Source organism: Cydia splendana, chromosome Z (genome assembly GCF_910591565.1).
Source record: "Cydia splendana chromosome Z, ilCydSple1.2, whole genome shotgun sequence".
NCBI classification, from domain to species: domain Eukaryota; kingdom Metazoa; phylum Arthropoda; class Insecta; order Lepidoptera; family Tortricidae; genus Cydia; species Cydia splendana.
The window spans coordinates 19,449,854-19,475,816 of NC_085987.1; the positions used below are offsets into that span (position 1 = coordinate 19,449,854).

General features: G+C 37.3%; 6 protein-coding genes across 7 annotated transcripts in view; 3 read left to right on the top strand and 3 right to left on the bottom strand.

Moving 5' to 3' along the window:
• LOC134804902 (small ribosomal subunit protein uS14m) overlaps nucleotides 1-19,563 on the top strand; it is a 201,748-nt gene extending 182,185 nt beyond the window's left edge. Inside the window, exons 2-4 of one of the 2 annotated variants that reach the window (XM_063778218.1) lie at nucleotides 18,414-18,485; nucleotides 18,579-18,802; nucleotides 19,378-19,563. In XM_063778218.1, coding sequence (XP_063634288.1) covers nucleotides 18,420-18,485; nucleotides 18,579-18,802; nucleotides 19,378-19,480 — 393 coding nt within the window. In that variant the 5' untranslated portion in view covers nucleotides 18,414-18,419 and the 3' untranslated portion in view covers nucleotides 19,481-19,563. Of the gene's footprint in view, nucleotides 1-18,327; nucleotides 18,486-18,578; nucleotides 18,803-19,377 lie in introns of those variants that run through there. The other variant, XM_063778217.1, reaches the window with a different exon arrangement.
• On the bottom strand, nucleotides 1,010-2,324 carry LOC134805338 (single-pass membrane and coiled-coil domain-containing protein 4). The gene is made up of 2 exons (XM_063778669.1): nucleotides 2,187-2,324; nucleotides 1,010-2,029 (listed from the first exon to the last, which is right to left on the bottom strand). Exon 2 carries the CDS (start codon nucleotides 2,020-2,022, stop codon nucleotides 1,840-1,842), a length of 183 nt encoding a protein of 60 aa, XP_063634739.1. The 5' UTR covers nucleotides 2,023-2,029; nucleotides 2,187-2,324; the 3' UTR covers nucleotides 1,010-1,839.
• On the top strand, nucleotides 3,385-6,741 carry LOC134805001 (polyisoprenoid diphosphate/phosphate phosphohydrolase PLPP6). Its single transcript, XM_063778288.1, has 4 exons — nucleotides 3,385-3,543; nucleotides 4,793-4,939; nucleotides 5,567-5,666; nucleotides 6,183-6,741. Exons 1-4 carry the CDS (start codon nucleotides 3,541-3,543, stop codon nucleotides 6,575-6,577), a joined length of 645 nt encoding a protein of 214 aa, XP_063634358.1. The 5' UTR covers nucleotides 3,385-3,540; the 3' UTR covers nucleotides 6,578-6,741.
• Nucleotides 7,579-13,165, top strand: LOC134804680 (uncharacterized). The gene is made up of 3 exons (XM_063777797.1): nucleotides 7,579-7,791; nucleotides 9,956-10,126; nucleotides 13,002-13,165. The coding sequence occupies exons 1-3, from the start codon at nucleotides 7,648-7,650 to the stop codon at nucleotides 13,140-13,142; spliced, it is 456 nt and encodes a 151-aa protein (XP_063633867.1). The 5' UTR covers nucleotides 7,579-7,647; the 3' UTR covers nucleotides 13,143-13,165.
• Nucleotides 13,809-18,065, bottom strand: LOC134805312 (gem-associated protein 2). The gene is made up of 4 exons (XM_063778630.1): nucleotides 17,650-18,065; nucleotides 17,171-17,495; nucleotides 15,899-15,998; nucleotides 13,809-14,548 (listed from the first exon to the last, which is right to left on the bottom strand). Exons 1-4 carry the CDS (start codon nucleotides 17,887-17,889, stop codon nucleotides 14,440-14,442), a joined length of 774 nt encoding a protein of 257 aa, XP_063634700.1. The 5' UTR covers nucleotides 17,890-18,065; the 3' UTR covers nucleotides 13,809-14,439.
• A 1,761-nt stretch (nucleotides 19,564-21,324) lies between the features above and the next one.
• On the bottom strand, nucleotides 21,325-23,855 carry LOC134805241 (large ribosomal subunit protein P1). The gene is made up of 3 exons (XM_063778549.1): nucleotides 23,669-23,855; nucleotides 23,189-23,441; nucleotides 21,325-21,432 (listed from the first exon to the last, which is right to left on the bottom strand). Exons 1-3 carry the CDS (start codon nucleotides 23,738-23,740, stop codon nucleotides 21,419-21,421), a joined length of 339 nt encoding a protein of 112 aa, XP_063634619.1. The 5' UTR covers nucleotides 23,741-23,855; the 3' UTR covers nucleotides 21,325-21,418.
• Nucleotides 23,856-25,963: the final 2,108 nt, after the last annotated feature.

A 25,963-nucleotide genomic window follows, 5' to 3' on the forward strand; every position in this document is an offset into this window, starting at 1 on the left:
ACAACATACCTAATTACCGATCTATAAAATGTACAAAAATATTTTTTTTAATTTATAATAGGTATATTTATGTAACACAGTACATCTGATGTATTACAGTTGATAATTTTAATAAGAAAATATAGCTAGATTTATGTTATATTGCAGTGTTTTTGTTTGTGCTAATATCGATAGGCACACTTGGGAGGAGCTCGCGTCAGATCGCGATGGATGGAAAGGAACCATCGCGAAAGGTCGCGAAATCCACGATAACGCATGGTTCCAAGACCCTGCCCGAAAACGCGCAAAGAGGCACAATCTGCCTAATGATGCCGATATGGCTCCCTGCTTCCGCTGCCATAAATGCCGGTCCCGCATTGGCTTATACAGCCAAGAGAGAAGTTGTTCCTCGCTTACAGACGCTGCATAAATCATCTGTCAAGATGTTAAAGGCCTGAAGATGATGACATCATCATCTTGACACACATGTGTTGACCGGTATGGTTGTCTTGTCTGGATATACTACATAATCGAATGAGGGACGAAAGAGCTTGTAGACGGCCTTCCCTTATACAAGTGTTTTGTTCCTTTAACTCATGCGTTTGTTCAGTCACCTGCAATAATATGTCACGAAATAAAGGCCGCAAAAATATCTGACACGATCTTATTTGTAGAGCCATAAGAGCGTCTCACATATTTTTGCGGTCTTTGAAGAGTAACATATTATCACAGGTTGCTGTACACATACTCCACTTACAAAATGTTGGTAGAGCAGAAGGAGTGAAGATCTACCTATCCGACTGTGTCTGAGCGACGTACGTACACAAATATGAGTGTTCTTGCCCTATCGCTGGCCCAATATTACAGGGTTCTATGTTTCACTTTTATCAAACTGAAATTTGAACATTGTCATAGTGACATTAAGTTGAATTTCAACTATCTTGAAAATGTAACATAGAACCCTGTAATATTGAGCCAGCGCTATGTAAGCTTAAATTCAGAACTTGTGCTCTAAATAAAACTAAGCCTCTAGGTTCTCAGAAAATATATTTTCATTAACATTACATCAAAAACATTGCTTCAATTGATATTCTAATTTAAAATCATTGGAATGTTTTATATATGGAAGGAATAAGATTAAATCACTTTACTTCATTAAAATACTATGGATTGCTTAACTCACAACCTGTCAGATGCCAAATAAAACTCTACTTTGTATTTCCTTACTAAATCCCGACATTAATGCTAATGATGATAATATTGTGCCCTGGGGCATTTTTAGGGACAGACAAAAGATAACAAAAGTTGACATTCCTCTTCCCAAAAGTTAGGATAGTGGAGCTTAACTTCCAGATGTTGCTTATACATATTGCCTAAAAGCCGTCCCAACACAGTTTTGGCCTATACGGACACAGTGGACATTTGTTTTAGCGTTTTTTTTTAACTTTGGCAGGCATATAATAATTACAAATTATGTTAATGAAACATCTATTACACATAAGTAGGTACTAGGCAGAATGTGACAGATGGTTTATAAACACCAATATCCATTTTATCTAAATGCAGTTGTCATCCTCATGCATGTGATAGTTAAAATACGCTCCGACATGGCTCGACCGGGTCATGCCGGAGCGTATGTGCCTATACATTATGTATGGCAGATGTGATGGATGTGAAATGTGCTCTGACTCCACCCATTTGGTACCATTTGTCCCCACCGGCCACATATGGGAATAGGTACATTCATATGAATCATTCCCATGTCCCCGCCTCTTGTATGGTGGCGGTTACGAGGTGTGGAGACAAATGGGAACACACCGTAAATTGTCAGGATATAGTAGAAATTGCAACTTATTCTTATTAAGCATATTGCATGGAAGCAGGCCTGGTCTTGAAGTAAACATATATACAGATTAACATGAAGATCACTGCAAATGTGGGCAAAACAACTGTGTGCAACTGTTGTCTTGTTTTGGCGAATTCTTGCTTCCTCTCACGTTTTTGTTTAGCCGTCTCTTTAACTGCACCTTTCAGCTTTCTCATGTTGACTCTAATAAACAATAAAATCGTAAAGTTAAACTTCGATCCACAATAATGAACACGAATAAAAAAAAATTATGATGTCCAAAACAATGTATACTTCGTTGAATACGGTGACGATTATGAGGTGCAACTTAGTGAAATTTGGAAACTATGTAAATAGCTACCTTCTCTTAAAAAGATATCCAGAAAAAAAATATGACAAAAGCAGAACTTCATAAAAGTTCTCCTGCGAACAGTGCGAACATGTAAGTATTAGCCACGTAGATGGTGTGTGTACATTTTTATGTTATGACTTCTGACAGTGACAGCACTAGCAGAGTTGCCAGACAGCCGACATGAATAAAATGACACATTTCACTAAAAGGCTCTAGAGGCTTTAGAACCAATCGCTTGCGTTGACGTTAAATAGAAAATTCGGTATCTGCCTCTCTATGGCTCACACATTCGAGCGATAGACAGGCAGATTAAGAAATGAAACTAAACGGCGTGGAAGGTGGTTTAGGTTCACGTACGACCGGTAAGTAGGCTTGTGTCGGTCATGAACTAAGTACTGTTAGGAATGAAATCCCATAAAGGACCGAAAGGAACTAAATCTTTTTACACGCTCTTAATCGGTCTTTAGGTCCTTTAGTTCAGTGGGATGGGTGAGCGCTTGACATGAGTGAAACAGAAAATAGACTGAACGAAATGGTTCACAATGACGCTGGCACGAGTGCGAACGAGATAAAAAGTGACAAACAGTCTTAAACCCGAAAAGTATGAAGAAAAATCAAACAGCTTTTCTATGTTTTATTTTATTTTATTGTGTCTAGCTTTTTGATGTTTTTAACAGTCATATAGTATCGTACAAGTTGACTCGTGATTCAGTTGCCAAAGATTTAGAAAAATACTACTGTAAAATCGATTCGTACATTCCCAGCTCTCAAAGACCGAACTGAACTAAAGGAACTAAAAGACCGAACTAGTTCGTTTGACCGATTGACCGAGAGCGGAGCGCTCTCTGTAGTGACCGAGCAGGCACAAGCCTACCGGTAAGGATGCAGCTGTGAGTGGGAGCGAGAAATACGCTGACTGAACCAAGGTCACGATCCGGTACGACCGTCTATTATTGCCTTAAAAATAGTATACAAGTTGTCACCAGATCTTTGGATACTTAAAAATAACCGCGTTAATATAAATGTCTCAAACACTATACACAAAAAAATGACGTTTATACGTCAAATCCAGTGATTCACTTTTTACCGTGTTCGAGTAATAAAATAAGCTTAGGTTCTTTTCTTATTCTTACCGAAGGTACCTTTCCCCAAGAAGCTATCTAGCTGTGCTTCGCTTAATAGTCATAATATATTAACTAAATAGATTCCGAGTCTTGTAGACATAATTCAAGTAGTTGTGACAAATTGCACCACCTTTATATCATTGACAATGCTATGTTAAACTAATACATCATCTTTCAATCCCTTTGTTTGCTTAGGTGTTTTAATAGCGAAGGCTTACCGTTCATTTTGCGTCATCAGCATGGTAAGATAATTTATTATAATTACTATTTTTACCGCCTATGTGTATGTGTGTAATAGATGTGAATTCTAGTACATACCATACCTATTAAGTACATGCCTACTTTCATACCTACATATCGACAATTTATCAAGTGCACTAGGAGTGCCCACGGCTTCGTTCACCTGAATTCGGTCTGTGTGGAAAATGCCCCTCCCTTCCAAGGGCTGGTTCACACACATTCTACATTTTATTTTAAAATCCCTTCCCTCAATGCCCACAGTCTCTATTTTGAAATATTTAAACTCATTAACAGGCGGGGTTTTTATTGCATGGTAAGATTTTAGTGATTTATGGAGGCAATATTAACATTACCTTCCTCACCAATTATTTGTTTTATAAAGGGGTAAAGTTGTTGTTTAACACATTCGACACTGCGTACCCGACTCTCGGGCACTCGTAAACTTTACTCAGATGCCGGCATTCCCTCTAGTCGGGCAAGAGCTATAAACCTACACGCGACGCCGAAGTGCCCGACAGGCGGGCAAGCATTGCATCTTCACTACCTCAGGGCTGCCACTGCCACTAACAGAAAAAATTGTAAGTCTTCTGATTATTATGTGGTCGAAAAGTTGGTACAGTTGATTATTATATTTTATTACTTCACTTTGTATTTTTATTTACTTTACCTAATGCGATTACAAAATAAAAATTCTTATTAGTTGGTTATGTGAAATTGCATACACGGGTATGTATCAATAGGAGTTAGAATTAGGAGAAGAACAAAACGGGGAGCCTAAACAGATGAGACAGCAGATTTAATTTTACCACGTACTTATACGAAAGTTACTTGCCACAGCCCTGAGTGTCCGCTGCTTGCCCGACTAGCGGGTTCGCGGCGTGCGGCATTGAGTTGCACGTCGTTGCCCGAATAGCGAGTACTGTCGGTTTCTGGGGTATTGTTTGAAATTTTGCCTGGTTGCGAAAGTGTTAACTCTTCATGCTAATATGCAAGCAAAATATTCCAAAATTTAAACACAAGGGTAGCAAGTCTTTTGCAAAGTGGAATCTTGAGTGTTGAGTTTCAAGGCACAAGTGTTAAACAAACTTTGCTACCAAGGGAACCCAAAATTTTCACCACACCACTCCAACGCTTTTGATAATATAATACTAACTGTAAAACATTACAAATCAAATCCAAATAAATGCTATTAAAATAATATTCATCCTTCAAAATCAGTATACCTAAGTGTTTGCTTAATCCATTTTCCAGTTGGGAGTAACAGAAGAAAAACGTCAAGTACCGAAGATGTTGCAAAAAATTTTGCAGTATGATATTCAGGTCACCAAAAAGTTTGTTGATGGTGCACTGCAAAACACAGCTTTGAGGTCCCTGCGCAATCATGCCAAGTTTCTTGAGGTAACACTAACAAACTATTTAAGGCATATTCTTCTCTTTTCTGACCTGCACCATGAGTTGTGTTTTGATGACACATCTAGCGCAACTTCAAGTATGTTGTCGCGCGCAAGAACGCAACTCATGCTAGCCGGTCAGGGTGCATAGCCAACATGCAATTGTTAACACACCATAGCAAACGAAACGCAACTGTCACTGTCATGTCATGACTACAATATGCTTTGGAGCGTTAACGATTGGCACGTTGGCTACGCGCCCTGGTATATATGTAGATAGCCCTTCCTTAAGTAATGATAAAGTTACAAGAATCTTGTACCTTTCTCATTACCTAAGCACCATATATGCCTTGCAAACCTTGCAAAAACATTACAATTTTATTTGCAAATAATTTCTATTGTGATTTTTATTTCTTACAATAAAATAAGATATAGAATTAATAGCAACTACTGTCATTAAAATAGGTGTATCCCCATTTGTCCCCTCCGGGTACAAATGGGAATAGGCGCATTCATATAAATCATTCCCAATGTCTCCCGCCTCGTGGATAGCGGCCACGGGGCAGCGACAAATGGGAATACACCTCATTTGAAAATAAGGCTCCATTTATGAAATATATGTATTGTTTTACAGGTGTCCTGCCATGGAATAGTGTGGCTTGCTGGCTGGCTTAGTTTTATATGGTTATTTAATAATAAAGACCTGTATCAACTGCAAGTGAATATGTTAATAGGTAAACAGATAATTATATTATACCCACAAAATGTTTATCTTAGATTACGTTAAAATCAAGGGAAGAAAAGATACCTTTTTTATCCTCCTGAATCTTGAATTAAACTCCCGACCAAGTGCGTGCCGTACCATGCTTAATGTAAAGTTCCGTAAAATTAAATAGAAACATAAGTTTTGCAGCAAAACAACTATGACAATTTTGTTTTTATGAATGTATACATACAGTACGATAAGGTTGCCGGAGTTGAGTTACTTTGATTGGCGGGGAAAAATTGACCTTCGATTTTTGAGGAATAAACAGTTGATTTTTGAACGCGAACTTAAACAATTTATGACGTGGTTGGCATGCTTAACAGAAATAGAAGGTGAAGGTATTGAGAAACGAATTCCTTATAGATTAAAAATGATCAATGTAACCCGTATCAAAGTAACCCCAGTTTACGGTATATATAATGTAATGTATGTGGCTATTAAGAGCTGTATTAGAATCAATTAACGCCCGAATTGTTTGTTTCAGCTCTTATATTGGATATTGTTATAATAGCGGTTCTAAAAGCTTTTGTCCGAAGGCGAAGACCGGTACCCATGAACAAGCTGTCAGACCTTGGGCCTGACAAGTACTCGTTCCCGTCGGGGCACGCCAGCAGATCCGTGCTAGTTGCCTTTACCCTCATGTACTTAAGCCCCGTGTCGATCATATTCTACCCGCCGCTCCTCGCTTGGGTGACGTCCGTGTGTCTGTCGAGGGTGCTGGCGGAGAGACATTACTTCCTAGATGTATTCGCCGGCTGTGGCCTCGGAGTCTTGGAAGGGCTGCTAATGGCCTTGATTTGGTTATCACAGAGCACTTCTGCCAGCATTTTGTCTTCCCTTTCTGATGAAAAACTTGACGGGGGAGAATATCATGTTTAAATATCTGAAATGCATTTTACCAAAGCATCACTAACGAAAGCTACATACCTGTGTCATTTAACCGGATTATAGCTAACCAGTGTTTCTTTTACTTGCTACGTTTAGTAAATAATTTAACTACTTACCTACTTAGAACATTTTGAAAATAAATAATATGATTTCAAAGCGAAAAATTATTTTATACAGATTATTTGTGTTGGAAATTCTGTGACATGTAGTAATAAAAATAAATAAATTTTTTAACACTAGTATTTGTGATTACTTTGTCATCACTCATCATCATCATAATGTCCTGACACAATGTGAAAAAACTAAATTTTTTAAAGTAAAATGAGCATTTTTTTATTAGGTATAGTCCGTTCGTTTTTCTAAGATCAAGTACGCCATAGTAAATGTATGGCGAACTTAGGGTGTGGGGTGGCCCACACTAGCGTCTCCCGAGCTTCGACGTCGGCGTCCTCGGAGTAAATAACAATGGAGCGGCGACGCGCACTAATTTCTATCTGAAAAATTCTGACGTTTTTTTGCTCTGCGTCTGATCAAATCTATGGCCGGTGTGCTCGACGCAACATCGGCGCAACTGCGCATACGACGTCATTTTGCATAGCGCTGACTAGACGCCGACGCTCAAAAGACGCTAGTCTGGGGTGGCACTTAGGAAATCGAACAGGCCATATCTTATACCTTATAGTTTAAATACCTAAAATGATCTTGGTCCAGAAGTGAATGCTTACCACGAAATTTGCTATGTATGTATAATGCAAACGTTCAAACTACATCGCAGATTGTCTAATATGCTAAATAAGAATGTTAGCCACGAGCGTTGCGTGTTTAAAAGTGGAATCATGAGCGTTACAAGGGTTTGATCCCGAGTTAAATAAAAATTTTCACCACACCAACGCGTAGAAAATACTTCAAATAAACCATGATTTCCCGCAGATGGATTTGGCCGCATCGACTTTACCTATTATACTTTTTGGTCTGTATTTATAGGTCACATAATTCAGTGTCAATGTCAAAAGTAACAGTTTTTAGTGCAAGGAAATAAGCTTTCTCTACAAAAATTTACAATGGAATTTTTCGGATTAACCTTGTATGGTCCACAAAACTATATAAGGGATCTTATAAATGAAGGATATAGGGAACCAGAGTGTAAGGAAGAAGTTGAACCTCTGATGCAACGCATAATAAGTCAGTCTACTTGCCCGGAGAAGGTAAGGCACCTCAGTGTATGGATTTTTTACCCGAAATATACAATTACACAATTACCCAAGTATCAAAGGCAGGGAGCACGGGAGGTAGGTTTAGTTTCGTCAGTTACCTTGTCTCGAAGAAAAAATTTGAAGCTCTCGGTTGGACTAAAGCAGCGGTCGGCAACCTTTTTTTGCGTAGTTTTAGTAGCGTAGTTAACGATGAGTAAGTTGACGCGGGCCGCACTTTGTTAATATTTATGACTTTATCAGACATTGTCGTTTCTCAATATTACATAGGCAGAGAGGCTCGCAGGCCGCAAGTGACAGTTTCACGAGCCGCATGTGGCCCGCGGGCCGCAGGTTGCCGACCGCCGGACTAAAGGAAGAGCCAGCCACACTTGAAAAAGCGCCCAAATGTGGTACCTACTCGTACCTGTCATTACGATACCCATTGTTATGGTCTTATTGTGAAGAATGCACTTATTGTAAGTTATGTATGGAAAAGTTGTCCATACATAACTTACAATAAGTGCATTCTTCATTTCATTCCTAAAATATAAAGTGACCGAAATGTCACACTCGGAGCACCCTGCAAGGTCCGTTTCGTGTGTTAGGTATCTCTTGGCGGTTTCTTCTCCTTCCTTCACCCCTCTTAACTCATTATCACATTGTACTTATAAGGACAGTGTTTTATGACCTCATGACACACTCAGCATTTCAAATTATTAATATGGCTAATAAAACAGGATTTTAGGAAATGAAAAAAACAGTATACAATACTATAGTTCGTTTTTTAGGGTTCCGTACCCAAAGGGTAAAACGGGACCCTATTACTAAGACTTCGCTGTCCGTCCGTCCGTCCGTCCGTCCGTCCGTCCGTCCGTCCGTCCGTCCGTCCGTCCGTCTGTCACCAGGCTGTATCTCACGAACCGTGATAGCTAGACAGTTGAAATTTTCACAGATGATGTATTTCTGTTGCCGCTATAACAACAAATACTAAAAACAGAATAAAATAAAGATTTAAATGGGGCTCCCATACAACAAACGTGATTTTTGACCAAAGTTAAGCAACGTCGGGAGTGGTCAGTACTTGGATGGGTGACCGTTTTTTTTTTGCTTTTTTTCGTTTTTTTTTTTTGCATTATGGTACGGAACCCTTCGTGCGCGAGTCCGACTCGCACTTGCCCGGTTTTTTTTAGCATTAGAAATAAGGTAAACAATCTTGAAGGGTCTTTTAATTGAAAAACACATTTTAAAAATAAGTTACAGCAAATATGTAACAATTATGAATCTTATACGATTATTTATATTCTTCTGCTTTCATAAGTAATAGATACTGATTTTTAAAAAGCGTTTATCAATTAAAAGACATGTCAAGATCGCTTACCTTCTTTCAAGTTCTTTCTAATGCTAAAAAAACAAACTAGAAAATTGAGGTTAAAGATTAACAGAGGGCCTACCGCGAACTACGTTGGACGTGTTGCCTCCCTGTCACACTTACGTACGAATTTACAAGTGCTACAAAGAGGCAACACGTCGAACATGGTTCGCGGTAGGCCCTCTGTCCCTGCAACCAAACAGTGTTATTTTATTTATGTACCTATTTTATTGTCAAGTCTACACGGTGAAGCGAAAATCTTAGTCGCTTGGGAAGCATTAGGTTTTACTGATTCTTTGAAGTTTCTCTCACGATTTAGTTTAGCGGACAACTGTTCACGTTTACGCTAGTTACGGTAAATATTTAATTTTGTAATTAATTCTGCTGAATCGGTCAGTAATTTCATCAAAATTAATTTAACCGTTTAAGAAGCAGAAGTAACCCGATCGCAACTAAATCTAAATACCTACCTAATGCAAGGACCCGTCTAACTAAACACACAAATTTCGACTGAAACAATAGAGCTGGATTGTTTAACCGACTTCAAGATTTCAAAAGGAGGAGGTTCTCATTTCGGTTGTATGTTTTATAAGTTGAATTTTGCCTTTTTATTATAATTTTAAACGCACAAATCTCGACGAAGATGGCAGATGGCGCTGCAATCGAATAGGACCTAAGTGCCAGATGAGCTACCGTGTTTAGAATTTCAACTTACGACTTCAATATTATCAATTCCATATGGAGTTAACTCTAAATTCACGGCAAAACTAGCCCCAGACAAAATCTAGCTCAAACTTGTGTTTACAGATTGAAAGACCTGATGTGTCCGTTATCAGATTAATAGATTGTTATATTGGTCGGGTCAACGGCTTCGCATACGGTTCTATACAGAGGTTCAATAAAATGAAACGTAAGGGAGTCATAAAACCAGCTGGTCCTGCGGATATTTACCGAAGCCCACCTACAACGTCTTTCGAGGTGAGTCCAGGGCTAATAGCCGCGAACACTCAAAGTTCGCAAATTGCGGACATCTTTCTCTTTCACTCTAATTGAAGTAAAAGACAAAGATGCCCGCAATTTGCGAACTTCGGTGTTCCCGGCAGGGTTTCAGCTTTAACTTACTGCCGTTAGCTAGAATAAGGTGAAGGTACCTACAGTTTATTAATTCGTGGTACCTACCCACTGATATAAAGAATCAAGTTAGTCGTCCAATCTTGCGAGTATACCTACTGACGTATAATTTAGAATTTTAGACTTCTAAATTAGATTTGAGTCAAGTTTTAATACAATAAAGTGGATATTGATCAGACAATTCCAATAATATTCGTTAGGTATACTTACTAATAAATTTATTAACCTAGAATTTATTGACAATAGGTACCATTTAAAAAATTCTTGTTGCGAACAATTAGGTGCCCCACATACCTACGTAGGTGCTTTTACCCGCACGGAGCGGCACGAGTACACAACTACCATAATAGAAGTAGCATCCTATAGAAGTAGTGTACGCGTGCCTCCGTGAGGGACAAAACATACGCAATGCGACAATATTAAAAACACGTTTTAACATTCCTGACAATATACCAAACGCAATCTACGTAATTCGGTCGGGTTATTTGTTGCCCACCATAGCCCATACTAACAAAAAGGTGGGGAACAAACAAAAAGTGACTGTGACAAGGACAAGCAATAGTACCGCTTTCTCTGCTACTCCTACTGAAAGTTCTATAAGTGTATCTCGTTCGGTCATTTGGCCCCTCCCCCGTGTCTTCTCTATATTATTGTACCTCTATGACAACTACACACACGGTAATTTCTACTTTAAACCCATACAAAAAAAAATAGTCGATATTGAACGTGAATCTACTAAAATAGGTAATCAATATGTGACGTTCCACGGGAAAAGGTACCTTATGAGGGTTTCTAGTTTCGGAGATATTAAATGTTTTGTAAAGAGGTGAAAAAATGCTCAATTTTTTTTTATTGTGTGATCTGAAACCTTAATGCGTAACGTTTGTTTACCTGTTTTTATTTTTGTTATAAGTTAGTTATAAGCCTAGTAATGTCGTCTCAGAGTTTAGTAGAAAAGGTACCTTATGGAAAAAAGATTGAAAATTCCCAAAAAAACTAGTCAATACGGGAAAAGAAGTTTGGTAGAGAACTGTATTAGCATTCTGCAAAACTAATTTGATAATTTCAGTTCTGGTTGGGGCGCCTCGCAAATATTATAACCGTACATAGACCGACATCACAAATCCAAGTAGACTGCTATTATACCACAGTTACTCTCGTCAAGTCTTTCTTAACTAGAATAATCTTCATTTGGTTTGGTCGCATGCAGTAAATCAGCCATTGGTTTGCTGAAAAATGCCAATACCCGACGCATTACCTTATGGAATATCTGAGGTCATTGAACCTCAATGCCGCTTATCTTCAATAGCAACCGAAATATATTATTGATAAGAAATAGACGATTTATACCATCTTAACCCCAAAATATTATTAGTTTATCCTAACTGTTCCATCATCATCATGCCTCATCATGTAACTTGACCACAAGGTACCTTTTCATTACATACAAATTATTGGTCTTTATTAAGATTATTATGACGAAGAACTAATTAAATTGGGGGCAGTTTAATGTAAATTAATATTTTCTATTCATAAAAGATAAACTATAATATGATTGATATTTTGTAGTGATGTATTATTAGATTTATTTCCATAAGGTACCTTTTCGTAAATGTATGGAGCAAATACTGTTATTGTTATGTAAGTTTAAAGTGGCATAAGGGGTTAAATATAGTATTTAGTTGGGGTTTTAGGATTTATTTCATTTGAATGACAGAATTTCTTTCATATGTGCTCAGAAAAATTGATTGTGTGTCACATTAAAAGTAAAAATATTCAATTTTGTGATTTTATATGAAAAAGTCAGAAAATACATTTTCACCTCTAAATCGGTATTGTTTTTTGCTTAAACTGTCTGTCAGTGTCGTTTTCTAATAGATAAAATTTAAATCTTGAGAGCTCATTGCAATCAATCGTGAAAATGAAATAAAACTTTATTTTCAAGAGATTGGTTAGTATACACATAAATCAATCGATATCAAAAGTTTCTATTCGCATTACAGAACAAGTCGCAATATTTTTTTAATCTCAGATATATAAGGTATTATTATTTGTAGTCAACTATGTAACTTACTTCAGGAACATAGTTTTTTAGGCGGCTAAACTTAAAACTTCTATATCGTAAAGTTGCTCATTTCACAACATTATTTTCAAAAAATCATATCTCTGTAACTACGCAACCTAGAAGGTTGATCTTTTGTGTTATCGATAGCTTATTTATTGTAGATTACTGGGGTATGCATAACTCCATACCCGCCATAAGGTACCTTTGACCGTGGGACGTCACATATACATATGAAATTATCTATGACTTTCATGTTTCATCACTTAGAAAATCTGAATTTTAGTACATTTTTGGAACATCTGAAAATAAAGTGAGTGCTCGTGACCCGAATAACTCTAGCTAGATCATAGCTAGATGGACTCTAGACATCGGTCGCGAACATGCTCGCGACTGTCATTCGAATATGAAATTAAGCTACAGTATACAATTTTAAGTGAAATTCCTATCCCCCAACTCGCATCTCCAGTCGCATGATGTGCTTAACCTACCTATTCACATACACTAGAAAAAATCTAAATTAAATACCCACATTTCCCTATGTATGGCGCGATGTGCAGTTCGTACCCAGGTGGAGCAGCGGTTTAACGATCTCTTAACCATTTTAGCGGTGTCAGCCATACCGGAATGCCATTATTTTATTACATATTATATTTTCAGATGGGCTGGTTCCAATGCGATCCGGCATTAGCGAATCAAACTTGGTATGAAACCAACCCAAGATACCCCGCATCGATGTCTCCCATGTCTTTAATCTACGACAAAGTTCGGAAAAATGATAAATATGCAAGACTGTTTTGAGTGAAAAATAATGCATTTGATCATTCGTTTGTAATACCTAGTACCTAGTTACTTCAGCATCGGTGCGTTTACCGATTTAGGGTCTCCCCAGAATGGCCCAGATATATCGACGCGCATTCGGCAAAAGCCGAATTGGCGGTAAGCCGCCAACGACAAAATCAAAACATTTGAAAGGCAAAAGTGTGGAAAAAGACGGATGTGAAAATAATACTTCACGAAAATAAAGAAAATCATGAAATCCGACTTTATGCACTTTCTGTATATCGGAAACTAAAAATTATAGAAATACCAGAGTCGGTTTGATAGAAAAATAAATCATTACTTATTTATTACCATTATGTTAAAATATAATTTTGGTCGGACATTCAAATCCGACGTTATGGAATTGGTGTCGAGATATGTTATGGACTTATGGAATAAAATAATCGTACCTACATTGTAATTTCGATCGATCACAATAAACCGATCAAATTTACCTACTTAAATTATATTTTGTTTAGAAAAAAATACTTTTTATATTAAACTAAAAAGTATATTTTTCTAAAAAAAAATATTTTGGGTAGGTAAATTATTTGAAAATAACCACTCACGGGCTTAGTAATGGTCAATTGTTTAAACTTTTGCCCCATACTGTATAAAAATATGAACAAGCAATTTATAATTCCTTTTTATTAATAATAAGTAAAAGTATGCTAGCAACAAACACGTCATAATTATGAAACATAAATTACATAAAAAATTGTCGACGCTGTATTCCAATGAACAGACAAACTCAATGATTTAGCCGTCTGAGTCGTTGCTTCACCCACCCACCTTGAAATTACGATCGCCTTGTTGTCTCGTAAGGGCCGATACAGACGGACTGCAACCCGACTGCAAGTTGTATGGCAACTGCACGCCAACTGCAACGTCGGCGTGCAGGGCTATAACCGCGAAAATCGAAGTTCGCAAATTGCGGGCATCTTTCTCTGTTACACTAATTATGCCTTCATTGGAGTAAAAGATAAAAATCCCCGCAATTTGCGAATTTCGGTTTTCGCGGTAGGCCCCCAGTTCCCATACAAGTTGCAGTCCGCCTGTACCAACTGACAAGGAAACAACTGTTGAAACTGCAAAACGACTGCTAGGGCGACTAACTTTCATGTCCTTTGTTGTGCTTTACGGGAGGCTACATTTTCGCTTCCTTCAAATGGACAGCAACAAAATACAAAGGTTTCCAACATGCATGAAGTAGGTACCACCGATTGGTCATCGTGTTTGGGGCAACACAATATTCCAGGTTCATATTAAAATAAAATTAATCTGCTAAATCATATTGTTCAAAGTACCTGGCAACTATGCAAATAAAGAGGTTCATGGGTGCTGCCTTCATATACGCATCTTCTTCTTCTTGATCTATACTCGATCTGAAATAATAGTACATTGTGATGTGCAATCAATAAAGCTAAGGAAATAATGGTACATTGTGATGTGCAATCAATAAAGGAGCTAAGGGAATAATAGTACATTGTGCAATAGTTAGAAGAAATTGTTAAGGAGTGTCAACAGAATTTTTTTTATTTTTTTTATGACGCGAGTTTACAATATTAATACCTTCTGCCTTCTGTGTTACATACAATGTTTTTCATCAATCATCACACTTGCAAAGAAAAAAAATAATGTTGCATTGGAAATAAGTGTTAAATACGATAGCATTACAGATATCGTCCACCACAAGGCAGGAAAGGCAGAAACCCATTCAGCCATTAAAAATTATCAATAAAGGAGCTAAGGGAATAATAGTACATTGTGCAATAGTTAGAAGAAATTGTTAAGGAGTGTCAACAGAAATTTTTTTATTTTTTTTATGACGCGAGTTTACAATATTAATACCTTCTGCCTTCTGTGTTACATACAATGTTTTTCATCAATCATCACACTTGCAAAGAAAAAAAATAATGTTGCATTGGAAATAAGTGTTAAATACGATAACTTTACAGATATCGTCCACCACAAGGCAGGAAAGGCAGAAACCCATTCAGCCATTAAAAATTGTGTAAAAAATTACCTATGATGACAGTTCATTTTTAGGGTTCCGTACCCAAAGGGTAAAACGGGACCCTATTACTAAGACTCCGCTGTCCGTCCGTCCGTCCGTCTGTCACCAGGCTGTATCTCACGAACCGTGATAACTAGACAGTTGAAATTTTCACAGATGATGTATTTCTGTTGCCGCTATAACAACAAATACTAAAAACAGAATAAAATAAAGATTTAAGTGGGGCTCCCATACAACAAACGTGATTTTTGACCGAAGTTAAGCAACGTCGGGCGGGGTCAGTACTTGAATGGGTGACCGTTTTTATAGATAATGGTACGGAACCCTCCGTTTGCGAGTCCGACTCGCACTTGGCAGGTTTTTATATGGATACGTTATGAATAATATGATATATTATATCAGTTGAGGTTGCAACTGTGTAATACAAAATCGCGATAAATATGGCCCCCACATTTGTTGCTATTCTATTTCTTTATGGCACTGCAATTCTGTTATTTGCATCAGTGTGAATCCGGAAGTGGAAATCCGGCCTTCACCACTGGAGGGCTTCGTCACTTATTCTTTAATATCGTCATCTCATCTTCCTCGCGTTATCCCGGCATTTTTGATACGGCTCATGGGAGCCTGGGGTCCGCTTGGCACTTTTTGTTGACATATATATATTTGAGTTTATAATCTAACTGTCACATTCAAGTAACTGAAAGAATATGGAACAAACCTTATTTCAGCACATGTTCTGGCAAGATCTCTCAAGAGACTAACAGTTTCTGAAAGTGCAGGGTGTCTTAAACATGCCAAGAAAGCGTAGATCCATTGACCTGCAAATTGTAATTCATAATTGTGGTTTAACCCTTTGACCATTATTTTTTTGTAGCAATGAATCGAGAACTTTAATGATACGCACAGCATGAATTATTTTTTTTATGATTTTTGAGAAAGAGAAATATATATATTATTTCGGGGTTTCCGAATTATAAGACGGCAATATGTTTGCCGCTATCAGCCAAGGGCAGTAAGTGACAAGACCGTCATGTCAGTTTGCCGGGGGAACTACGGGTGGCATGAAGTATCTAAAATGAATAAATTAAAAACCAATAGAATGATAAGATATAATTAAAACCTTTATTTAACTTAAAAAGATTTGTTTATTCTATTTATAATATTTTTAATATATACTATTATATGTAGGTATTGTTATATCATTTCCAAGGTATATTATTAGGTATTAGTAGGTATGTTATTTCCAAGTAGGTATTGTAATCCGAGCAAAACTGTGGATAGGTTGGGGCATGTAATAATTTGAAGTATTGAATTAAGCTATTGCTCCATATATAAACCAATAACAATAGTAGCCTAACCTACCCTTTCCTTTAATAAACACCAGACACTTAACGGATAGTGGCAAATATATTGCCGTCTTCATTTTTTTCAATTATCAAATATCAAATTTTTTTTCTTTAAATTTTATATCGCCAAACTTGTCTCTGAAACTAGAGAATTGTAACTATCGGATAAATCCAGTAAAGAAAATTTTATTTACAAACATTTTTGTTCAAATGTAGTCAATAGTTAAAAATCTAAGTTCAGAATAACGTTTATCAGCTCTCCTATTTTTCGTAGATTGGTACGAGTATATTCTCTTATGCGAACCAAAATTTATATTAACTAACAACACGTTCATTGAGAAAAAAAAAAATATCTGAGTGGTATGACGGCAAATATCTTGCCGTTACCCACTAAAGGGTTAATATATTATGAAAATAATAGTTCAGTTTGGTTTGCATCACAATAAGTTTCCTCTTCAATACTATAGAGAGCCAACAAAATATTAAGTTGCAGATTATCTTATCCTCTAGCTGCCCAGACTTCAAAACTTGCCAAGTAAAATGTAATTTTGATTTGTCAAAACAAAGATTCAAATTAGAATGGAACAGGAGACCTTTTTATAGGACTCTGGGCGGCTAGAGGTTAAAACACTGACTCTTCTTACCTATTTTATGATCAATTGTGTCTCCAGGTGGAACCTCCTTCAATATTTCTGTAAGCATTTCTAAACCTGAGTGCAACTGTTCGGGGCTAAAGCCCAGCATACACGTAACAGTGGAATCATGGTCTTCAAAAAACACTTTCCAACCTTCAAGTGATTCGTCATCAATTACTATTGGTTTCACTCTTTTTTTCCCAATTCCTTTCTCTAAAAGGTTAGCCTTTATGTTAGACATAGATGACCGGACTTCTGCGAAGTCTGACATTTGAATTTTTTGCCATTCAATAGTAGTTTTGAGTTTATCGGGTGCGATTTTCGCCCCAGGAGGCTGAAATGTTTTAATATGTGTTAGAAATAGAGATATTGTGGTAGTTTTTGTCCACCTATGGAAGTTTTTCAGTCGATGTGATAAAAGTAACATTGAGGAAATATGTAACAGAATACAAGATAAGCATAATGTAGACAACGAAAATCTCTCTTACCTCTTTGAAAAATAGTGATTGGTTTTTAGCGAACTGTGTAATGTCTTTATCACACACAGTAACTGCAGCAACGTTAGCACGTTCAGTCATAACTTTTAGAAGATATTCTTCACCTGTTAGGGGGATTTCTTTCATTTCCACATCTGAGCCGATTTCAAAACACTTTGTTATTAAATCGTCATGATCTATTTTTTTCTTGTCGTGAGCTTTAAAAATTACACGCCTGTTCTCAGAACCCATTTCTGAGACGATTATAGTTTGTTTATAAACAGAATTAATTTCATTGCTACACTTGTTTAGCTCAGTATTTTGACATTCGTCGTTCACCCCAAACCTCAATGTGGTGGGGGTCGGTGTGGCCCTTCCATGGACCTATTTCATATTTCAGTGGGCCCTTCACACTCCTAGACCTCCTAGTGATGTCGTAGTGTCATCACAGAATAAGTAATTATAGATAGTACTACCGTACAGAAAGGACACTCGCACCAAGGTCGCTGTCCGGTGCGGTAGTCTAATGTGGGTTTAAAACAAACCAAAAACGATCAATGAAATGCAGCAATGTATTGCAAAGACGTTTGAAGAGGCCATAAACGTTTTCTATTGTATCTCAAACAAACTGAATAATCACGGAATGATCACGGACAAATTATTTGACAGAACATTTTGTTGAGGTTATGAGGTTATAGAGGTTTCTCATAAAGTCATAATCTTTTACAATAAACAATTTAGAAGGAATTAATTAAGCTTTTGGTCGTATATTACACAAAAATATGAATTTAAACATTTCTAGTCTTGCAAATTTTGTCTGGAAGTCACAAGCAGTCGCTGGATGTAATGTAAGCATTCACAATGTATATTTCAGTAATTTATTATCAAGCAGTTGATTGTAATAGACATAATATATCATGAGACGTATGTTTATTATACAGTATCAACAAGTCAGGAACAAATGGGCAAATTGGCTTATGATAAGAGATGTAAAGCGGCGTCGCCTGAACGCTGAACACTACCTCGAGAGGACCAGAATCAACGCTCTGAGGAAGAACGATGTGCTGCCTGTGGAGATAAGGGAGATGGCAGATAAAGAAATCAACAAGTTTGAGCTCAACTCGACTCCTCTAAGGATCAACAACAGATGTGTCATTACATCTAGGTAACATCATGGATGTTTTTACAAGCTTTTATTTAGTTTCACCTGTCCCGTTGTCTGTCAATCTGTAATCAAATCTTGCAAGTTAAATTTGATCCACTTCCCGGTTTCCGATTGAGCTGAAATTTTGCATGCATGTATAAATCGGATGACAATGCAATATTATGGTACCATCAAGCTGATCTGATGATGGAGACAGGTGGTGGCCACAGGAACTGTGATGAAATAACGCAACCTAATTGTGTTAGGGGTTTTTAGAATTGTCTCAATGAGTATTAGTTGTCTGTCGTAAGAAAAGTACAGTCAGCGATAAAAGCTTGTACCAAAAATTAAATTTTTGCCAAAAACTTATTTATCTACTTTCATTTATGTGGATGTAACTATTAGTACATCAATTCATATTTATTTTTAGTCCAATGCTAACACTATTTACTCTGTGATAATTTTTATTTGGAGAATAACATAGGGACTTTATGACATAGAAAGCTCAATAAGAATTGTACTAAGATTTTAAACTACTTTCTTCTGAGTTAAGAGATTTTAATTCTTATATCTATAATTGTTATTAATGTTTTTAGGCCTCGTGGAATTGTAAAGGAATGGCGTATGAGCCGTATTGTGTGGAGACACCTTGCAGACTACAACAAGCTTTCTGGAGTACAGCGAGCAATGTGGGGCTAAATTATACATAGTTCTTAGTCATCATAGTGTTAGAAATATATGTATGTCATTCAAAATATAAATTATCAATCACTTTGTTCTCATATTTTGTTTTGCTTACACGCATCCTTTCAATGACCTAATTACTCAAATACTAAAAATGTTTAAAACTGATCCAGGTGTTCAGGGAATTAATAGAGACGTCATGTTGTCTCATGTCCACTTTGAATTGTGCAAAGTCACATTTTATAAAGTTCATTTTGCCTCTTTAACAAATAACATACTTGCAGCAAACACAACCCTGAACCTACTCAACTCATGCATCAAAAATCTCACAATAGTAAAATAAGAAATTATTTTACTAATAAATATATATTATATTAAAGCTTAGCACCACATTGTACATGACAAATATATCAAAAATCAAAATATATATTGTTGCTATCACAAAATTCGTTGCTGTCCTAGAGAGATATAAAGTCGCGTCAGAAAAGGAACACCTCTGCCTGAATATATCGTAATATACCGAACTATAATATATGGGAGACGGAGCATTGCTCGGAAAACATAAAAACTCGAAAATGCGCGTTTTCGCAAAGATAAGACCTAGCTAGATCGATTTATCGCCCCCGAAAACCCCCATATAGCAAATTTCATTGAAATCGTTAGAGCAGTTTCCGAGATCCCCGAAATATATTTATAGCAAGGTATAGATAGATGCTTTGTTATATGATATAATTCGTAATATATCAAAATTTATATTATAGAGCTGCGTGTGCGGGCTCTGTTCTAGTAGTCGTAAAACATATCGATATGCTTGTTTATCACCAACGTAGTATAAAAAAATACCTCAAATAACACGTCTGTGACGGGCTGTCCACAGATTTTGTTGCCTCTACTTTTAAGATTGTGATTTGTATAGTTTTCTGTTAAGGTGTGCAATAAAAGAGGCAATCATTATTTGACAAAATAATCGTACTAAAAACATTTCATGTACAATTGGCGGCCAAGATTCACTAGCTTTTACTGTAAAAAAGTTGTCTGATCTCGGCAGAAGCCAAGCCTAAGCCCTGCTTTACTAATCCTACACCTTAACTATGTCTTGGACGTTTCACTTCTATAGCATTAACACAATATTGAAGACAATCTTCTTACCATATAATAGTTACAACTTTGTATGTAAATAAATCCTAGGCTCCATACTAAACTTCAGCTTAGGACATCGGGCAGTGTCCTAGTTTTACTATGTATTCAGAACTGCACCCCCTTTACATGGGTGAAAGTTGATGGTTTCTAGGTTTTTCTGTTCTTTGTATGTAAATGCCAGGCTCCATGACAAGTTTCAGCTTTCTAGGGCATCGGGAAAAGTAACCAGAAGTTTGCATCTATGAGTGCCTCGTCATATTTAGGGATAGGGATATCTGGGAGACTTAAGCTTTGCTTGGAAAAGATATAAAAACTCAAAAATGCGCGTTTTCCCAGAGATAAGACTTAGCTAGATTGATTTATCGCCTCCGAAAACCCCTATATAGCAAATTTCATCGAAATCGTTAGAGCCGTTTCCGAGATCCGCGAAATATTGTATATAAATAAACAAGAATTGCTTGTTTAAAGGTATTAGATAAAATCGAAAGGCTCTGTATTTAGATTAATATAGCAGTTAAAAATTTCAAAGTATTAAAACTATTTCAGTGTATTCCCATTTGTCTCTGCCTCATGTATGGCAGCAGTCACGTGGGGCTGGGCCAAATGCGAATACACCACAATTTTAAGATATTTCACCAATGATGGAATATGGTAATATGATATGGCAGGCAATATCTGAAAGTGGTTACTATAAAAAATAGGAAATAAAAATATATAAGTTTGTTTCAAGTTTTTATGTTATCATTTTGCCTTACAACTATACAAGCTTAGTAAAGCTCTTGATGGAATAAAAAAACTTCACTATGAAGCTTCTTAGTCGAAGAGACCTGAAACAAAATGAAACAATGTTAATAACATAATTGAGACAATTAAAATTGATACATTCCTTTATCTTCCTCAAGTTAACCCTTTATAAGGCAGAGACGATTTGGAAACCACTTAGTTAATAAACATTTACGGAGAAGAACATCCTCTTTATTATTTAACTATAATGGTATTATATAGCGAATATATCAGGCTTTCTTTCCTCGTTCATACTTTTTCGGTCAGTATTTAATTTTTGTGTAATTAATTAATCTATAGTATGTGGTCAATTTATGCACTATGCCTGTCAAGGGAAGCAAGCTATCGTCATTGTTTCCATTATACTATTAAAAATATACACGTCGCTGTATCTAATAATTTGAATTATAGCTCTTGCAATTCACGATGGCGAGTAGCGAGACTCTTATTGGTATGATGACAAGGTCTAATTTTGATAAATCCACTCTCCATCGTGAATTGCAAGAGCTTATAATTTTTTCAGTGATATTCGTATATTAATCCTACCCACTACAAGATACACAATAATGTTCGATTTACCGTATGTAGTCAATTAAACGCCAGTCTGTACAGAGCACCTTATGTTTGTTATGTCAATGTCAATGAATAGGGGTATTGGAAACAGATCATCTGAAAACTCAAGTGCACTAACAGGCTGAGTGCATATATTGACCACATGTTTTTCTTAATGATTTCGTTTTTTTTTTTGGCGTAGATGTGTTCCCCAGTGCATTAGAAACATGGTAGTGTATTTAACTTTCACGTAGCATATCTGTATAAATGGGGCCTTATAAAGGGTTAAAAACAAGTTAGTCTTACTGTCAAAAAAATTGTTGTGACACTTTTATTGCTGACTGCACTTCTCTTTTGCTTGTAAGTACTTCTCTAGACCTTTGTAATGAGCCTAAACTCGATGTGTTTGTATTTTTCAATTGAGGAGTTCCTTCAGTTAGATTCCGACTGCATCATCAGATCAGCTCCATGTTAGCATATTCTCACATTATCATCAGAGTTATGATATGATAGTACCCCAAATTTCAGTTAAATCAGATACCGGGAAGTGGTTCAAATTTAAGTTACAAGATTTGAAGCACTATATGTATATATTATACAAAACAGTGATATATGCAGTGAAACTAAATAAGTGTGTAAAAATGCAATTAACATAATAGTTACTTATAAATTTTAACACTACAGAGTAATGTGTTTGACATGTGAGAAATGAATAAAATTGAGTTTAGTTACTGTGACTTGCTCCCAATACTGGCTATACAAAACAAGTACCAAAAGCATGCACCATTTGTACAATTATTTAAATCTAAAAATATAGTAAATTCAAACCTCATAAGGTCTAGGCCATAAATGTCACACTAAACAGCCATTAAAGAACATAGCCATGGCTTAAACACAAATCATGATTTTTCTCACAAGGTTGATAAAAATGTAAATGAAATTTAATCCAGTCCAGCCATAATAGCCCTGTGTGAAGACAATAAATCCTATTATAACGTTTTAGATAAAAAACATCCTTAACATGTCAACAAAGTAACAATGTGGTTATAAGATAGTGCCCTGTTTATCAAAAGCTTGTAACTTGTAATACAAGTGCAAGTCCCTTTCTAACAAAAGCTGTCAAAAAGGGACTTCCACTTGTATTACAAGTTACAAGCTTTTGATAAACAGGGCATAGATCATACAATAGGACATCCGTCTTGTAAATAATACTGCCAATGCCTTTTACTAATTGCTCAGAACACTCACCAAAGCCCATATCGTCGTCAGACTCTTCAGGCTCCTCCTCCTTCTTCTCCTCCTTGGCGGCCTCGGCGGGCGCCGCGGCACCAGCGGCGGCGGCTGCGGGCGCGCCGGCGGCGGGGGCGGCCCCCACGCCGGAGCCGATGTTGGTGATCAGCTCGCGCACGTTAACGCCTTCCAGGGCCTTGGCGAACAGGCCCGGCCAGTAGGGCTCCACGTCCACGCCGGCGGCCTTCAGGATCGTAGAGATCTTCTCGCCCTATAAATATAGCACATTTGTTACCACTGGTAAAACATTCGCACATGGGTATTTATAACACTAAACCAAGAAATATGACTGTTTAGGTAATATTGAACACGCTTAGCAACTGTTCTAAATAAATTAAATCGTAAATTCACCGCAGATTACGAGATTAAAATGGATAAATAATACGCACATAACCTACGACACAGTGACTAGATAAAACAATTTATTGAGAAACTTACGGTGACAGCGACATCATCATCGACCAAGATGAGAGCGGAGTAAACACAAGCTAATTCAGCCTTTGATGCCATTTTATTTAATTATTTTGTGCAAGTCGCCTAATGGCCTTAGCTCGGAGAGAACAAGCACGTTTGACTTCTCGATACAAAGAGAAAAAGAAGGAAGAATGTTTGCGGCACTATGCCATTGACATTTACTGCAATGTTGCCAGGATAACGTTACCCCCACCACATTTAATCCGAATTTAAACGCCCAAACCGTCTAGCGGACCGATGTTAAAAGCTCCACAGACGATACGGAGCATGCAATTTTCAATAATTGCCTACTAAAGGGTAGTCCAAACGGGATTTTTCACATTTAATAAGTCGTATTTTGTGGATAAAATAATTTATAATAGATCGCCGATCTTTGTAAGATTGTGACCGATTAAATCGGGAGGTGCGGTGCGTAGGGTACATGAATCTAGTATTTTAACTGGATAAGGCATGATCGGTGGGGGAAATGAGTGAACGGGATAGTCTTATGTATCTTTCAGTAGGAGTAGCAGCGAAAGCGCTATGTTTGTCCTTGTCACAGTCTCACATTTTTTTTTATTCCCCGCCATAAATTAGTATGGGTTATGGTGGCAACAAATAAATTCGTCCAATCATAGTGTCGCATTGCCTTTGTTTTGTCACTCACGGAGGCACGCGTATACCACTTCTATAGAATCCTACCTTCTATGGTAGGGTAAAATCGAAAACATTGGGGGCATTCTTTTTTCTACGCTCTACTGTCACCATAAAGGCGTATCCAGACTAGTCAATTTTTCCCAAATCTGATTAAATTGCCCGTTCGAAGGTGCGGACGCAAATACCAATTTGGCTCGCCGTTTTCAACCGCCGATAATGACCAATATTACCGATAAAATGAGGTGCGGACGCAAGAACACCAATTTTTGACGCCAGTATTGTTGTAATTGATTGGACAATTTAATCAGATTGGCGAATTAATTAATTTGATTTAAAATGGATTTAACCGCGAAAACCAAAGTTGGTAAATTTCAAGCAACTATCTGTGTCAATTGTCATTCTAAAGGCCATAACACACTATCGCACCGCACCAAGGTCATTGTGCGTCGCACCCATAAGTAAGAGCGAGAAAGCGATATCTCTTTCTCGCTCTTACTTATCGGTGCGTCGCACAATGACCTTGGTGCGGTGCGATAGTCTGTTACCACTATAATAACGCCAATCGGAGTAAAAGATGCCCGAAATTTGCGAACTTCGGTGTTCGGATAGGCGCTCAGACTTCGAGCAACACCGGCTTCCGACACATCGGAAGGGAGGGGCCCAAGCGATATCTCACCGTACAAATCTTTCTGTCATTTTTCGCGGGGGGAAAGGTGCACACAGTCGCACTTCTCACACACTTACATACAAAATCCAATCTGTAATGACGACACAAATACATAGAAAATGACACACGTCAAAGACAAATCTTGCAAACCTAGATCTCTTTTTGTGTACGGACGAGTGACAAGTGTCACAACACGCACACTAACACATTTTCGTTGAAGTATGTTATTGTATTCTGAGAGATGAGAAGTCGGATTTGTCGCTCGACCGATCCGCAATTTGTACTGAGCGAGCAAAATCGATAAATCCAACAATTACATGAGACTAAAATATAATAATTGTGTTTGAATGTAATTAAAGGTATGATATGTAAAAAAAAATATTACATGTGAAATGTAATACTTTCATTTTGTAAATTTGATGTCCCCGACCTCTTTTTATAACAAAAAACCGAGCAAACAGGCATTTTTGTGCAGCAGTGTTCACGCGCGCGTCTGGACTCGGGTCTAGTGAAAAATCCAAGTGCAACTAGTTTTATTACCCGCGCTAGATTAGATTGACGCGCTAATCTTGTACCTCGGCAGAGGGGAAATAGTGCGAATGCCACCTCCCTTCCGTGTTGCTCGAAGCGCTCAGACAACGAAATATCGATTTTTGAAGTAGTTCCTCTATCTAAAGCCCCCTCCAGACTATGCGCGTGAATCGCGGGCGAAGCCGCGAACGCGAGTGTGGAGTAGATTTCCCACTTCTCAAAGATCCCCGCAATTTGCGAATATCGATGTTCGCGGTAGCCCCTCAGAGAACCTATATCGTCGACGTTCTTTCTATTTATATTATATAGGTAATACATATACTTGCCGTGGACGACTGCACGGGCGTAGCCAGAGGGGCTACCGCAAAAACCGAAATTCGCAAATTGCGGGGATTTTTCTCTTTTACTCTAATGAAGGCGTAATA

Excerpts from the sequence above, each read along its gene's own strand:
- LOC134805338 (XM_063778669.1), bottom strand. The coding sequence starts at position 2,022 with ATGAGAAAGCTGAAAGGTGCAGTTAAAGAGACGGCTAAACAAAAACGT.
- LOC134805001 (XM_063778288.1), top strand. Across the intron at positions 4,940-5,566 it reads ATCATGCCAAGTTTCTTGAG|GTGTCCTGCCATGGAATAGT; the intron begins GTAACACTAACA and ends ATTGTTTTACAG. Across the intron at positions 5,667-6,182 it reads GCAAGTGAATATGTTAATAG|CTCTTATATTGGATATTGTT; the intron begins GTAAACAGATAA and ends TGTTTGTTTCAG.
- LOC134804680 (XM_063777797.1), top strand. The coding sequence starts at position 7,648 with ATGGAATTTTTCGGATTAACCTTGTATGGTCCACAAAACTATATAAGG. Across the intron at positions 7,792-9,955 it reads AGTCTACTTGCCCGGAGAAG|ATTGAAAGACCTGATGTGTC; the intron begins GTAAGGCACCTC and ends TTGTGTTTACAG. Across the intron at positions 10,127-13,001 it reads CACCTACAACGTCTTTCGAG|ATGGGCTGGTTCCAATGCGA; the intron begins GTGAGTCCAGGG and ends TTATATTTTCAG.
- LOC134805312 (XM_063778630.1), bottom strand. The coding sequence starts at position 17,889 with ATGGGTTCTGAGAACAGGCGTGTAATTTTTAAAGCTCACGACAAGAAA. Across the intron at positions 15,999-17,170 it reads CACAATTGATCATAAAATAG|GTCAATGGATCTACGCTTTC; the intron begins GTAAGAAGAGTC and ends TACAATTTGCAG. Across the intron at positions 14,549-15,898 it reads AGAACATGTGCTGAAATAAG|ATCGAGTATAGATCAAGAAG; the intron begins GTTTGTTCCATA and ends CTATTATTTCAG.
- LOC134805241 (XM_063778549.1), bottom strand. The coding sequence starts at position 23,740 with ATGGCATCAAAGGCTGAATTAGCTTGTGTTTACTCCGCTCTCATCTTG. Across the intron at positions 23,442-23,668 it reads ATGATGATGTCGCTGTCACC|GGCGAGAAGATCTCTACGAT; the intron begins GTAAGTTTCTCA and ends CTATATTTATAG.